Source organism: Emydura macquarii, unplaced genomic scaffold, assembly GCF_026122565.2.
Source record: "Emydura macquarii macquarii isolate MOO-44397 ecotype Brisbane River unplaced genomic scaffold, CSIRO-AGI_Emac_v2 contig_3287, whole genome shotgun sequence".
In the NCBI taxonomy this organism is placed as follows: domain Eukaryota; kingdom Metazoa; phylum Chordata; order Testudines; family Chelidae; genus Emydura; species Emydura macquarii.
Genome location: NW_027133424.1, coordinates 2157264 through 2174076, shown reverse-complemented (window position 1 = coordinate 2174076; position 16813 = coordinate 2157264). Strand labels below are relative to the sequence as shown.

Below are 16813 nucleotides of genomic sequence, written 5' to 3'. Positions count from 1 at the left end.
CTCTGGATCCAGGAAATTGGTATGCCGCCCTCGACCTGAGGGATGCATACTTCCACATTTCCATCCTTCCCAGCCACAGACGCTTCCTCAGGTTCATGGTAGCTGGCTGCCATTACCAGTTCTCGTCCCTCCCCTTTGGGCTCTCGTCCGCCCCCAGGGTCTTTACAAAATGCATGGCGGTGGTAGCGGCCCACTTGCGCTGCAGAGGGGTGCAGATCTTCCCCTACCTGGATGACTGGCTGATCAGGGGCAGATCCAGGACCCACGTTCGGAACAGTCTAGCCCTCACCTGCGTGCCATGCACCAGACTGGGGCTGCTCATAAACAAGAAGAAATCCACTCTCACCTCAGTGCAGTGCATAGATTTCATCGGGGCCACCCTGGATGCCACTCAGGCCAGAGCCTTCCTCCCCCAGCCTCGCTTCCAGGCGATGGCCGCCATAATCAACCAACTCCTCAGGTCCCTCATGACGACAGCCAGGCACTGCCTTCAGCTGTTGGGACACATGGCGGCATGTATGTATGTGGTGAGGCTGGCTTGCTTCAAACTCAGGCCTCTCCAGGCATGGTTAGCCTTGGTGTATGCACCAGCCCGCCATTCCTTAAATAGGGTGGTCATGGTTCACCCAGAGGTCCTGACCTTCCTGAACTGGTGGAGGATCCCCGGGGAAGTACTGAGAGGGGTTCCGTTCCAGGATCTGGCCCCATCTGTCACCCTAATCACGGACGCTTCGGATGTCGGGTGGGGGGCCCACATCAGCACCGACCTGAGCACCCAAGGGCTCTGGTAGGAGGAGGAAAAGAGCCTCCATATCAACGTCCAGGAGCTCAGGGCAGTACGGCTGGCCTGCAAAGTATTCCTCAGGTTCCTGAGGGGCAGGATGGTGCAGGTCTTCACGGACAACACAGCGGCCATGTTCTACATGAACAGGCGGGGCGGGGTGCACTCCTCAGCCCTTTGCCAGGAGGCCATTTGACTTTGGGACTTTGCGGTGAGGCACGACTTCCATATATCTGCCTCTCACCTCCCGGGGGTCAGGAATGACGAGGCGGACCGCCTCTGCAGGTCATTTCTACCCCAACACGACTGGTCGCTACACCCGGAGGTGATAACCTTCATTTTCCGTAAGTGGGGTGTTCCCCAACTGGACCTGTTCGCATCGTCCTGGAACAGGAAGTGCCCGAGGTTCTGCTCACTCCGGGGTCACGAGCCAGGCTCCATCTCTGACGTGTTCCTTATAGATTGGACAGGGACCCTCATGCATGCGTTTCCCCCCATTCTGCTCCTGCCAAAGGTCCTCTTGAAAATCAAGAGGGACAGAGCGGATGTGATACTGATCGCCCCAGCCTGGCCAAGACAGCATTAGCTCAGTATGCTGCTGGACCTGTCTATCGCCCTGCCCGTGGAGCTCTTGAGGTGCTATGACCTGCTCTCCCAGGACCAGGGTTGCTTGCTGCACCCGGACCTGAACTCGCTCCACCTGACGGCCTGGAGACTCTGTGGCTGACCAGGGAGAGAGAGCCTGTTTGGCGCAGGTCCAACAGATTCTGCTGGGCAGCAGAAAACCTTCCACTCAAGTTGTGTGCCGGGCCAAGTGGAAACGGTTTACCTGTTGGGCGGAGTCCCGGGACATCCCACCTAGCGGCTTGCTTATACAGGCGATCCTGGAGTATTTGCTCCACCTGAAGCTTCAGGGTTTAGCACTGGCATCCCTGAGGGTGCATCTGGCGGCCATCTTGGCCTTCCACCAGCTGATAGAGGGATGGTCGTTGTTTTCCCACCCCATGTTGGTGAGGTTCCTCAAGGGGGTGGAGAGGCTATACCCGCAGGTCCGTGACCTGGTGCCTCCATGGGACTTGAACCTGGTCCTCGCCAGACTAACGGGACCCCCTTTTGAGCCCATGGCTACATGCCCACTGCTCGTCCTCTCTTAGAAGGTAGCCTTCCTGGTGGCCATTACATCGGCTAGGAAGGTCTCAGAGATAAGAGTTTTGACCTCGGAGCCCCCCTATATCGTCTTTTATAAGGATAAAGTGCGGTTGAGATCCCATCCAGCTTTCCTGCCTAAGGTGGTCTCCCAGTTCCACTGTAATCAAGATATCTTCCTCCCCTTGTTTTTCCCAAAACCGCACGGGTAGGAGGAGGAGTGGAGATGGCATTCGCTGGACGCAAGACGGGCCCTGGCCTACTACATTGAGAGGACGCGGCCGTTCCGGAAGTCTATGCAGCTGTTCGTGGTGGTGGCGGACTGGATGAAGGGCTCACCTTTCTCCACCCAGTGTCTCTCCGCCTGGATCACTGCCTGCATCAGGTACTGCTACGAGCAGGCGAATGTACTGCTTCCAGGGGCTGTTTCAGCGCACTCAACCAGAGCCCAGGCCTCGTCCGCAGCCTTCCTGGAGAAGGTGCCCCTGCAGGACATCTGCAAAGCTGCCACCTGGTCGTCGGTACACACCTTCATGTCCCACTACGCCATCGTGCAGCAGGCGAGAGAGGCCGCAGGATTTGGATGTGCCGTGCTGAGGACAGCTCACCGGTAACTCCTACACACCTCCAAGGTATGGCTATTTAATCACCTATATTGGAATGGATATGAGCAATCACTCGAAGTAGAAAACAGGATTACTTACCAGTAACTGTTATTCTTCAAGATGTGTTGCTCATATCCATTCCACACCTTCCCTCCGTCCCCGCTGTCGGAGTTGGCAGAAAGAAGGGACTGAGGGCCCGCAGGGTCGGCTGTACCCTATGTACCGCGGCATGAGCGCGGTACTCCAGGGGGTGCCTGAGCCGACCCTACGGGGTCTGCGAAGGGGAAAAAAGTTCCGGGAACCAGTGCACAGTGGCGCGCACTCACCTATGTTGGAATGGATATGAGCAACACATCTCGAAGAACAACAGTTACTGGTAAGTAACCCTGTTTTTCACAGGCAACCTTAACTTTGATGCTTCCTAACTTGTAGATGCTTGACATTATAACCTTTAAAACAGGGTTTCTCAAACTGGGGTTTGTGACCCCTTGAGGATTGCGAGGTTATTATGGGGGATTGCGAGCTGTCAGTCCCCGTGCATGCTGGTAATGCTGGCATGAGATGGAGAGGGTCATCACTTTTTGTGGTCAGATTGTCACAACCTGAAATATTTTCAAAGAGGAGCACAGCCAAAAGAAGTTTGATAAACCCTGGTTTAAAATGTTGGCTTCTTTTAATTGAGTCATCAGAGATACTTCTTGAGTAAATATTAAATGTTCTCCTTCACAATATTTTTTAAAAAGTGTTCTTTACAAAGCAGTTTCTTTTATAAACAAAATGAAATAAAGGGCCATCCTTGGTGCTTTCAGCTGAAGATTTCTTGCTTTTGTATTTTAAGGGGCGAGTGAGGCTTAAATTGCTGGCTATTTTTGTATTAGGAATCAGTACACAAATAAGGTTTATTTAATCATTTATCTGAATTCATAATTTTTCTGTTACGTATGCATCTTGTATTTGTCTAGAAAACACTTTTTTCCCCTTTAGGAATGTGTCTTCTATGGGGTTGATTTCTCTCATATTTCACCTCAGTGTAAAAAGTAATTTTCCCAATGTGCTATGAATTTTCTTTCCCACACAATTAAAGATATTTATACATGTTTTATGTAAACTTTTTCCTACACATGTAGCTTAACCACTCATTTGTACTTCAGAAGGACAGTTGCTTCAAATATGAGAGAAAAATATGCTGTAACTTATCCAGAAGACATTTTTACCTTTCATATGAACAATCTTCTCATCATTTTAACAATGTTTATCTGATGAGGACAGCCTTATTGGGTTTTATTAGTCTAATTTGGCAGCCTTATCCATTTGTAAATATTTCTGCATAATATGAACTAACACTCCTCTCACTGTTTTTCACTTCTTTCCTGTTTTACAGCCCTTTTCTCTTCTGCACTGCTCCATCACACATTGGTACCTTAATTACAGACAATAGAGAGAGAACTAGGAATAGCTTTGTAATTTATTGTATACCGATTTTTATTTTAACTTTTAACGATTTACATTTTACCAGATTTGGAACTGCTCAATCCTGTTTTCTACCATCTGTGTGCAGGATGCACATTCTTAAACTTCACATACCCCAGTATTTTAAGAAAACACTGCAAATTAATGTTAGAATAAATTGATTGAGATTCCTTTATCTTAGTTTCCAGGAATGTGTAGAGGAAAGAGGAGACTCTTTGAAAAACGTTTTATAGAAAACATTCATTTGTGTTGTGGCTTTTCCTTATATGTACATTCCTGTCTGTTTATAATTATAAAACTTGGGGAATGAGTATCTGGGGAAACAATAAATCACCCTGTAGTTTTGCTTGAAAGTTTTTTTGTTTTTGTTTTTTTTTTGTTTTTTTTTTTAAAGAGAGTTCTGCTGTTGCTGTCGGACTAGATATTAACATAGCTTTTTTTTTTTTTTTTTTTTTTTTTTTACTATTAGCTGTGTTTCCTTGGTGCCTCTTACAGGTGATTAAGTTCTCATGACATCTGGGATTTCAGTTGTACTCTGGCCTAACATTTTCCCAGATCCCAAGCAAAATAGTCCCTCTTTTTCTCAGCAGCTGGTTGTTTGTAGAGTATGCAGAATAGCCATAATAAATATCTTCACCTCAGGAACCCAGCTGAATATCCAGCTGTGTCTAAAGGCAAAGCAGAGCATTCAGCTGTGTAAGCTCATAAACAGTAAGAAAAAAGATGGTTACTTGGAAAGCATGGATTGAAAAAAAAAAATCCAAACTTTCAGGACTGAGCAGAATAAATTATGACAACATGTGATGCAATTAAAAATAATTCTATGAAGTATTTTTAATAACACCTATGGATCATGTTGGAGTTCCAGTAACTCCTAGATAAAATGTGTTTTTTCTTTCATTGTTTTTAATACAATGTGAAGTAGGACAATGAACTGAAACATTCAGTGTACATCCTAAATGTGTTCTAATGATACATTCATAAGGAAAACAAATGTAATATTGTCTATACTTTTCAGGAAAAAATGTTTTTCATTTTAAATATCTATGGCTGGGATTTTCAAAAGAGCCCTAATGAGCTAGGCACCTAACTTGAATTTTGGAGTGAGTTTAGGTGTCTTACCACACTTGGCTCCTTTGAAATTTTCAGCCTAAAGCATAAAAACTTGTTTAGAGGATCATTGAGACATCAGTTTGCCGTGCTATTATAAAGTCAGAATCTGCTGAGGGTTAAGAATTCATTAAGGATGGAAACACAACAATGCAACAATATATAGTGAGTGTAAGTAGAACTGGTGAGTACAGCAAACATTGCTAGCTGCATTTACTTCCAGGGGAGTTTCTCTTTTGTTTGCTGGTCACAAAATTCTAATGTAACTTGCAGACAATAATGTTAATAGAAACAGCAAATCAGTAAATATCAGAAAATGTTTGCAGAAATTGAATTTTGGTTCCAAGTTATGCTCATCCAGTCTGGATGTAAAAGTAGTTCTCTCTAACCTGTGATTAATGAGACTTACCTACACAGATTGACTTTCAAATATTAAATACTTGCAACAAAGTCTTCATATGTTATCTACAGGTCAAGAATTATTCATAGAAATTATTTGACAACTAAACTTGACAAAATCTAAAGCTACTGTCAACCTAATTATGATCAAAAGAGAGGCTGAGTTTGCAGAATAAATTATTCATTTTGAATTATTCATTCCACTTTAGTTATAAGTAAGCATTATAAGTGCATTGTCTATTTTTTTACTTGACAAATTCTCTTTATTTTGGACATAATGTTAATCAACTCACCTTCATTGATTAAAGTTAGCGGTGGTATCCTGAAAGGACTTTTTGTAGGAGAAGTAGCTGGATCAGGTGGTGGCTTTATGTCTCTGTCTCTAGGATAACCTGGGTCCCTCTGTATCTCATTACCTCCCAAAAGGCCAGGAGTATAGTGCTGGCTGTTAGGAATGTGCTGTGGCACCACCTGAACAAGAGGAGGAGATTCGTCGGTGTCCTGTCGTGATAGTAGCTGCAAGCACTGCTCTTCTAATAAAGAGATAATCACAGACTGATTATTTACAAGATCTGTTAGTGCTGCGTACTTTATTTCAAGCTCCCTGTATCGTGTTGCCATCTTCAACATTTCTGTTGTAGCATTGAGGATTTTGTTTTCCAGTTGGGAAAGCTCAAGTGAATTATCCCGTTTTCGGATTATCTCATGCAAGAGCTGCATGTAGAGCTGAGTGACCCGTGAGTTCATGTTACGACTTTCTTTTCTCAGAAGTTTTACCTCATTCACAATATTTCCATCCACGTCCACCACTAGCTGCAAGATATCAATCTCCCGCTTCTGCTTGGACAATACCTCCTTCAGGTTCTCTATGTCCATCCTTGTGATTTCATCTTTTCTGTTATCTGCCCCTGGTCCTTTGGTGTTTACACAAATTGGCCCTGTTATTTTTTGTTCAGGAACCAAGAAAGTGTAACCACATTTTTTTCCTTCCTCTCCACCATCTGTTGAACGAGGGTGCCTTCTTGGGGTTATTTTATTGAGTTTAGACTTTTCTGTGCAGTGTCCTGTAGACAGTAGTAGGAATAATAGCACACCCAAAATCCATGTAGATATCTTCATTTTGAGGTGAATGTGATGGCTTTCAGAAGACTAACCATTGGATAAATAGAAAGAAAGTTAATAATTAATCTGAATCTACTTTTAAGGCCTTTCTGTATATCAAGCAACATACCATGGAAGAGCACTAATTTTTACTTATGACACAAATGGAACTGAGATTTCTCTGCTGTAGATGCTGGACAAACTGACTTTTTTTTTACTATGTTAAATTTAATTATCACAATTACTTATTTATTTGGAATTACACTGCATTGAACAATTTGCTTCCTTTCTTGAAGCATCAAGACCTGAAAGATTTCAAACAGTAGACATATTTTAGCCTTAATTTGAATGAAGAAATTTGCAGAAAACAAACTCCAGTGTATTCAGATAACAAAGTAGTTCTTTCGTCATAAGCTTGGTGGGATAGGTTTATAAATATTCATTTTTTAAAACAGTGGGTAATATTGTAAAATACTTTCATAGCCAAAAAAGACAAATCCTGATTTGGACTTTCCAGAAAATGAGGCTGAAACAAATATTTTTGTAATTTGCGTAATAATAGCTTTAGTGGTGCATATTTTTTATAGTTTGAGTTACAGCTACAGCTAGATTTATAAATAGTGTTCTTTGGAGATCACCCTAACATGGTTGTCATAATTTTACAACTATTTTTTTAAAAATGAATTCAAGTAATTTTGGTTTGTAAGAAAAAGTAATGATAGGGTTAGCTGTGAGATCATATGCACCAATCTGGTGAAAATGTGTGATTACCTTTCATATATGAATGAAAACAAGTAAGTGAAGTTAGTTTTTGTGAAACTAAACATTTTCTTATCTTCACTGAGAAGTTAAAGGGCTCTGTGATTATTTGATGTTTAATATTGATCACTGTGCATTGGGGAATGTTGAATGCATGCCAGCAGTGTCTACACAGACCAGTTAGTGTGCAACATGTTTGTGCACTTCAGGATTCACACCCCACTGGTGCACATTACTGCACCATGTAGACAAGCCCATCATTTTAATGAAAATTCTGATGAAACGGTTAATTAACAAAGCATGTGTGCCCTTTGTGACTTTTTCTCCTAAAAGTTTGATTTCTCTTCCGATATATAGTAAAACAAATACACTGAAAAACTATAAATCATGGTTGTATGAAGTGTGATTAAAAGGAAAAAAAAACACTACCCACAAATTTTTCTGTACTTCAAATTGTATTTTCTTCAGCAGGTTAATATGTGCCTTTCAAAAAACACAGGAGGTAGTTAATGGATTACATTCTGGTAGAAGTGAAAAAACAGTAGAAGCATTTGTTAAAGTTTTATGCATGCTTTTAGGTGCCGTAAAGAGTATCAAGGTGTTTTTATTACCAATCTTTTAAAAAAGTCTTTAATAAAATGTCCTTTTTCTTTACATCTTTATGATAAATTTGACATTAGTCCAAATAAATTGTAAAAAAGCAACCCCTTAATCTATAAAAATGCCAGCCATGTTTTATCAGATATAACTACATTACAGTCTTTTTAACGTATGAAATATTTTAAAATAATGTATATGCTTAAATTGTTATGTAGGGAAGTAAGAATGCATTGGAAAATCTGAGGACTATTTATTAAATTTTCCATTTCTCTTTGTTTTGATATTTGAGGTTATAAATAGCAAGTAGTATTCAAACCCAGAATAAATGAACTATTTTTCATCATTATCTTTGACATAAGAACGGCCAAACTGGGTCAGATCAATGGTCCATCTAGCCCAGTATCCTGTCTTCTGACAGTGGCAATGCCAGGTGCTTCAGAGGGAATGAACAGAACAGGTAATAATCAAGTAATCCATCCTGTATTTCAGGACAAGTTATGGGGTAATCCTGGTGGAAAGTCACAGTTTTAAATTATTTTATACTTTTTATAGGAGTTGTTATGCTAAACTAAATCACACATCTTTGTAGTCTAATCTGTATGAAGATAAGCCTTCCCCCCCCCCCCCCCCCCCCCCATGTGTAATGCACGTAAGCAGTCATGCAAAGTTTGATGGAGGTTCATCTTGGTAAGATTTCAGGTGAGTCATGGTAAAAAATATCAGAAATCAGAGCCTTTTTCTGTAGTACACTGTACTTCTCAACAGGCTCTGGATCAATTGAACTAATCAAGCTAAACTTGGAAACCCAACCTGGTTCTCCTAATTATTTAAAAAAATTAGTTTTTAAAACTGGAGTGAAGGAAACCTTAAAATATTAACTCTCAATACAAAACTCTACTGTTCTGGTCCTTTGTTTTCATATACATATTTCAAAAACAGTCTTGCAAGAATTTTTTAAAATATGGATATTATGGAATCTATGATAATGTCACAAAGATGCAACATGAACAACCATTTTTAAATTATTGAAAAAATGGCAATAAAATTGGTGTATATAGTAGTTTTTCTCTGAAACACAAGTAAAATGACTTCTTAAAAGTAAATGCACTGCAATAAAGCACTTAGTCCTTTCCGATAGTCTGCTGTAGTCTACTTTTGTACATTCTTTTTAGTGAACTAATCACATATATAGGTCTCTTTCCTGTAAACTCTTAATGCTCATACATTACTCATCATATTAATAAAGATACAATCATACATAAGTGTTTTCAGGATTGGGGCTATAGACATGCTGTCTAACTGTAAGAGGAATTAAACAGTCTAAAATGGAATAACCAAAAGTAACAGTTGCTCAAGCTGTGTCTTAGAACTCCAAAATAAGCAAATGTTTGAGCCTTCTGCTGTGCAGACAGCTGGTCTTAAACTAAGAGGTGCCTATAGACATGCTAATATGAGTTCCTTGTGAGACACAGACTTTGTTGTTAACTTGTGTGCTGTCCACAGAAGCTTCCAACTGTGTAAACTTTGGCTCCCCTGCGTGTGTGGTATTCACTAGTTCAGTACAGATGTTGAAGACTGACACAGCAGGGGTTCCCAATAGGGTTGTAATAAAGAGTTCTTGTTTGTGTGGTTCTGCATATTCACTTGACAAATGGCAGCAAACAGTATCCGTTAGAGTGCATGTGCATCCCCTCATTCTCTTCCCCTCAACCTTTCTGAATGTTCTGAGGGCAAAGCTATGTTAGGGGATGCTGCATCCTCTGTCACCTCAGTTCCTTCCGATATCTGTACCAGGTGGAAGTGAACTGCTTCAGTCCATTTGTATCTGGGAATTTTCTCTATAGATAGTGCCTTTGGTAGTTTATAGTTTTTAGTTGTTGTTACTGTGCAATTTAGTTTAAATACAGTGGTATGTGTTGGCAGTTTTAGTATAGTTGGTTGGTTTGCTTCCGTGTAATGGCAGAACAAAAGAAGAAGCCAGGGTTTAAAAGATGTACTTCATCCCTAGCTGTCTTCCTGGCATAGGATGACCAGTTTAGGAGCCTGAAGTGCCTAGGTGAAGGCCATTCTCCTTCTGCGTGTTCATGTGCTGGATTTTCACACCCAGAGCTCTCAAGAGAGGCACCATGAACTGCAAGTGCTTCTACTTAAGGAAATTCAAGCTGCTAAATCCTCCTGTTATGAACAGTTGTTGGATCCAAAGTCCTGAGACCAGTTTCTACTCCTGTGGCTTCCTCTAGTTAAGACTAAGTTTCCTACAGGCTCCAGGTCATTGGGATCTTGTTTGGTTCTAGCTCCAGATCCTTCTGTTAAAGCTGTCAAGGCTTTGAAGACACTGTTGGTGGAAAAAGGCCATCTTCCTGCTAAGTATCTTAGAGCCATGTCCTATGCTCCTGCTGTAGTGATTCCAAGAAAGAAGATGATGGTGAAGACAGACACTGTTAGCAAAAACACTGTCAGACCCAATGCATCAGACTTATAGGATCCATCTGACTGTGGCCTTTGCAGTTCCAACTCTGAAACTCAAGTTGGTTCTGGGTTCAACTTTGAAGACCAGAGGTGCAGAGATGAGTCTCTCTCCAAATTTAGTACTCTCCTGGTCTGTGTGATCTGCTCCATTCTCCACTCCTGTTCAGGGACCACCCTCGGATACAAAGAGGTCTTTTATTGTGGTGGTTGATATGCACCATCTCGTGTCTGAATATTTCTCTAATCCAACTGAAGGGCAATTGATGAGGAAGAGACAAGCTTTGCCAGCTCTGCAATCTGCATCTTTTTCTCATGCACAGAGAAGAGCAGAGGAGATTTAGTTTTTCTCAGAATCCATCTGTACCTCTTCCTCCTAAGACTCCTACATGGTCTCTAGGTAGATCTTTTTCTCATCTTCTATTTCTCCTCATTCTCCAGCTCTGATGCAGCTGCTGGTGTAGTCAATAGTGCATCCAAGGTCAGATCTTCATTCAGAGGAAGACTTAAGAGACCTGATTCATCCCAGTTCATGTCTACTTAGCCAGGGTTCTATGACTCCTTTGTTGCTCCTCCTAAAGGTGTGTTTTCAGTTTCCAGCTGTTGGAGAGACTGGCAATCCTGGAATCCAGTGCCCTATTGGGTTCCACCAAAAGAATTTTTCAATCCTTCTCCTTATGGATTCAGACACAATGTTTTATCTGATAAAGATCCAGTAGCTCAGGAATCTTTGGATCCAGTTGTACTGGATCTGTCTGTAGCTCAGACAGTTGTGCCTGATACACTATCTGAAGAGGAGTTGATAGCTTCTCTTTTTGAACAAGAACAAATGGATACTGACTTTGATCCTAATTTATTACCTGATGAACATGTGGGTGTGGCTTCTGCTGCTGCTTCTTCTGAAGACTCTTTACAGTTCCATGACCTGATGGATCAGATGGTATCCACGTTGAACCTATCTTTGGTGTCTGTGGAGGAAACATCCCATCTGGTATTCAAGATTGATTGATTGCACTTGGAGGAGGGTTTTTTCTGCCTCTTCTCAGCATTAGGATGGCTAATTACCAGGTGGTGATGGCTCATCATTGGTTTTGTCTATGGGAAAAGATGGTTGCGTTTGTCCAAGATGGTAAAAGATGGCTCATAAATGCTATTCTCACAGCATGACAATGTGGCAAAGCATGGTCTCAGGGCTTTGTTTGATGCTTTGAACTCTTGCAGCAGAGCATAGGTATCCACAGTTACCTTGAGGAGACATGCTTGGCTGCATTCTTCTTCCATTGCTGTGAACTCTAAGATCTCCCCTTTGAAGGGGATGGTCTTTTCAGGAACAAAACGGCTGAACTCTTGGAAAAATTGAAGAAACTAGATCCACTGCTCAATTACAAGGTCTTTATGCCTCTGTTAGAAGGAATCCTTCTATCTATGCCTTCTTTCTGCTATCAGAAAGTTCTACGGTTTTTCTCAAGTCACAGATGTTAGCAACATTATCAGCAAGCTACATCTTCATCTCAGAGCCAGCATAAAGAGAAGTCTTAGGTCTGGATTTTAAGATGAAACAACCTGATTCCTCCTTTTTGTCTTTGCCAGCGGTTGGTTTTGATGCAAGGATTCAGAGTCATGGACCAGTCAGCGATGATCCTTTATTTATTTGGGGATAGGCTATCCCAAGTCATCAACAAATAGAGACTTATTACATAGGACAAGTACATCCTAGAAATTATAGAGAATGGCTTTACCTTTCAGTTCAGAAAAACAACTCCGTTTTAATTCTCCCTCTTCCACCTTTTGTCGGGAACCTTCTCACAAGGCTATTCTACTTTCAGAAGTACAAATGTTGCTCTTGGTAGGCATTGTCAGGAAGATACCCAAACGTCTGTAGGGGTCAGGGTTTTTATGCAAGATACTTCCTGGTTCAGAAGAAAGGTGGGGTGGGTGTTTCCTTCAAATTTTAGATTTAAGAAAATTGAACAGACTCGTTTGGATGTTCTGTTTTCTTATGTTAACTCAGCCTTCATCATTCCCTCCTTTGCAATTATGGATTAATTCTCAACTTTCAGTTTATATGATGCATATTTTCATATTTCTCTCCAACAGAATCATCAAAAATACCTTCATTTCATAGTAGCACAATGGCATTTCTCATACAAAGTTCTCCCTTATGGCCTGTTCACAGTGCCAAGAATCTTTACTAAGCACCTTACTCTGATAGCAGCACATCTGAAGAAATAGGGTATTTTTATTTACTCCATATTTGGATGATTGGTTGCTGAAGGCTGCCGCATGCAAGGATCAGTTTATTTATATCAGTTTAACAATCTCCCTTCTTTTGGATCTGGGTTTCCTTCTGAAAGTCAAAAAATTGAATCTCTGTCCAACCCCAGATAATTCTTTTAATAGGTTCTGTGTTGCACTTGGTAGTAGGAAAAACTTTTCTCTCAGAGGACAATTTTCTGAAAATAGTGCAGTCAGTTTTGGAAATTTGAACTTGTCAAACCCGGAAAATGATCTGCCTGGTCCACTATCCTTTAGGTAATTCTGTTTGCTGATTTCAGAATGAGGCTGATGCAGCACTGGATATCTCAAGCAGACAGACGTCAGATTTTGTCACCGTGCCTCAAGATGTTCTAAATTTGTTAAGGAGGTGGATGGACAGATCAAATGTTCAAAGTGATCTGCTCAATTCCCCTTCACCATTGGTCACCATAATTTCAGATCATTAGACAAATATGAGGAGCACATTTGTGTCTCCTTACAATTTGAGTACACTGGACTTTTCAGGAAACCAGCTTGCTTATAAATGTGTTGGGGTTAAGAGCCATTCATTTGGCCCTTAAATATTTCCTTCTTCATATAGAAGGAAAGGTTGTTCAGGTAGCGATGGACAGTGCAACTGCAATGTAATACATGAGCAAACAAAGGAATGCTCCCTCCTTCCAGTTACGTTGCCACAGCAGTCAAATTATGGGGCTGGTACATTCTTTGCAAAGTCTAACTGGTGACCCTGCATTTAATGGTGGGAGGGGAAGAGCAATGTGCAGTTCTCAGATGCACAAGTGCTCCCTAAAAATCCAAATAGTACAAGACATTTTCTCCAGCTGGGGTTACCCCTGCGTAGACCTGTTTGCAACAAGGGTCAGCAAAATGTGTTCTCTTCTGTTCAAGAGCAGGAAGGGACAATCATTCAATTTTGCACGCCTTCTTTCTGTATTGGGGAAAGGAGCCCTTCTGTGTGCTTTCTTCCCTTTTCCATTAATTCAGAATGCAGCAAAGATGATTTGTCAGGTCAGGGCAGCAGGAATGATGCTGATTTGTCCAGTTTGGCTGGTGGTGTACTGATTTGCTTTAGCTATCAGACAGGGTCTGCATCCATCTCCCTCTGTCTCCAGATCTTTTTAATGGACATAAATCTGAAGGGTTATCCAATTGGTCTTTAAAAGTTCACCTGGCAGTTATCTCAGTTTACTGTATCTTGATCGATAGTAAATGGCTTTTTTGTGCATAATATGGGTAAAAGGTTTATAAAGGCAGGTTACCTAACATGAAACTACCTTTTGAACCATTGACAGAGTGTTCCTTATTTTATTTATCTTTTAAAACAACATTCATTATTGCTATAACGTCAGCCAAAAGGGTGAGCGAATTGCATGCCCGAATGGTTGATCAGTCATTTACGATTTTTCGTAAAGACAAGGTGGTTCTTAGGCCTGATATAACATTTTTATCAAAAATAGTGTCAGTTTCATATTAATCAAAAAACTAATTTACCAGTATTTTTCCCAAATCCATGTGCTAATAAAGGGAAATCCATATTACACACTTTAGATTCTAAAAGAGCTCATGTATATTATTTAAATAGAGCTAAGAGTTTTAGGAAATCATCTAGATTGTCTTTGTTTCTTCTGCCAAAAATCATATGGGTCACTCTGATCACACTATTTCCACATGGGTGAAACAATGCATCATTGAATGTTACAAGTTAACAGAAATTCCTGTGCCTATTGTTGTAGGGTCTGGTTCTATTGGAGTCAGTACATACAGTCATGCTCTCAATGTGTCTTTGAAAGGTGATGCCAAATTTGGCGGAGCATGCTTCAGTCATTATTTAATTGGTACTCTGGTCCCACTTCCTGAGCTTTCAGCACTACTTGTCAAAGTACTCATAAGTGGGAATATGCCGAGCCACTTGAAAAAGAAATGAAGGTTATTTATTTGTAACTGGAGTTCTACAAGATAACTATGCATATTCATAGACTCATAGAAGATAAGGGTTGGAAGGGACCTCAGAAGGTTATCTAGTCCAACCCCCTGCTCAAAGCAGGACCAACCCCAACTAAATCATCCCAACCAGGACTTTGTCAAGTTAGGCCTTAAAAATGTCTTAAGGATGGAGATTCCACCACCTCCCTAGGTAACCCATTCCAGTGTTTCATCACCCTCCTAGTGAAAAAGTTTCTCCTAATATCCAACCTAGACCTCCCCCTCTGCAACTTGAGACCATTGCTCCTTGTTCTGTCATCTGCCACCCCTGAGAACAGCCTAGCTCCATTCTCTTTGGAACTCCCCCTCCTCCCCCTTCATGAAGTTGAAGGATGCTATCACTCTTCTCTTACGCAGACTAAATAAGCCCCAGTTCCCTCAGCGTCTCCTAATATGTCATGTGCTCATAAGTCATATTCATACTTCCCAGAGTCCTATTGTGGTTGTGGGTTAGTAATGGAAGTAACTGAAGCAGTAGAGGGAACAGTGCCCCATTTATATAGCTTCACCTTCAGAATATTTGGAAATGCTGAGAGGAGGGTTAGAAGGGAATGCACATATGTGCTAACAAGCCCTGCTTGGAGAATATTAAACACCACCAAGCAACTCAATACCCATAAATATCCATGTCAGGGGTGTCCCATCCCCTGTGGTCCAGTCCCAGCATCTGGCAGTCTGATCTTAAGCCTCTCTCGATAATTGCCCTGTTCTGTTCATTCCCACTGAAGCATCTGGCATTGGCCACTATCAGAAGACCGAATACTGGGGTAGATAGATGATTGGTCTGATGTAGCATGGACATTCTTATGTTATGTTCTTAAGTAAATAGCCTTCATCTCTTGCTTGTATAAACAGATCAGATGGTTTTATTTAAAGATCAATTGAAATGTTTTCAAACACTGTATTTTAAAAACTGTTTAAACATCCAAAATTCATAACGAAATATATGACATAAAGATGACAAATATATTTTAAAGATAAAATATAAGATGAAAGGGTTTATTACTAGTCATATATTGAAGAATTTAAGTATCTGTGGTGTCATTAACTGTTATAGGGGGAAAAAAACATAAACTTTTAAAGCAGATCAGAGGTCTGTATTTCATCTCTTGATCTAGAAATGCCTGCAACTGTAGGGGGAAATATAGAACTCCAAGGGCTTTAACTCAGGTCTTAAAAATGCATTTATTTGTAATGTTTGACTGTGCCCAGGTATTCTGCCACAGATTATAGATCTCAAACAAGGGGTCATGTAGGGCTGGAACTCAGCAGTATACTCACCTGTTACTTTTCTGGTGTTCCTATCAGTTTCTTTAGAATATTTACTTTTATTTTAAGACAAGTTTTGAACACTTAACGGCTGTGAAGAAAATGTACTGAATGTAAACTAGTACAGTAGTGTCTTACTAAGTCTGCAGACAGGCAAATAAAATATTAAGGTAATTAATACCTTCTATTGGACCGGACCATTTTCTGTTGGTGAGAGAGACAACCTTTTGAGCTCTACAGAGCTCTTGCACTGCATGTTACGTTGCACATTTTAGCAGAAAAATTCAGGTACCGTGGCTAGAGCTTGAGTTAGAGAACCATTACATTTCACAGATTCAATTTTGAAAGGAAATACAAAAGAGAGCATTTCATTTCACCTTGAATTAATTTTGTTTCCAAAATTCCTCTTCAGATTTATTACAAATCTTCTATTTAATTAGTAACAAAGAAGATTATTTCTAACTTAAAAAAAAAAATCAAAGAGACACCCAACACAATTTTTCATTTGCAGTGTAGCATTGGTTTTTCACTGGTTATGACATGTTACCCAAATAAATATTGTATATCTTTTAAATATGTTAATGCTTGCAGAGGTATGGAAAGGGGGTAAGTGTGGAGAGTATAATTTTATAATCAGTATATTTGAGTTGTGTACAAAGAAAGTAATTTATTTGCTCTGATTTAAAGTGATGTAGTTTTCGTACTGAGCATACCAGGGTTTTTAAAACCATGGAAGAAACTAATACACGTTGGTTTGTCAGTTTGCTAAATGTAATCAGTCAAACACACTACATATTTTCAAAGTTTTGTTGATTTAAGGCTTACAGTATGGTCTTTCAATTATATG

The 16813-nt window shown here is 40.6% G+C and overlaps 2 protein-coding genes across 8 annotated transcripts in view; one reads left to right on the top strand and one right to left on the bottom strand.

Moving 5' to 3' along the window:
• The window catches only part of RALGPS2 (Ral GEF with PH domain and SH3 binding motif 2), a 304700-nt gene that overhangs the window by 198942 nt on the left and 88945 nt on the right, over positions 1-16813 (top strand). The gene's annotated exons all lie outside the window — the stretch shown is intronic.
• ANGPTL1 (angiopoietin like 1) overlaps positions 1-16813 on the bottom strand; it is a 32141-nt gene that overhangs the window by 11646 nt on the left and 3682 nt on the right. The window contains exon 3 of the mRNA XM_067532450.1: positions 5805-6660. Within this exon, the coding sequence (XP_067388551.1) occupies positions 5805-6630 (826 nt within the window). The 5' untranslated portion in view covers positions 6631-6660. The remainder of the gene's footprint in view (positions 1-5804; positions 6661-16813) is intronic.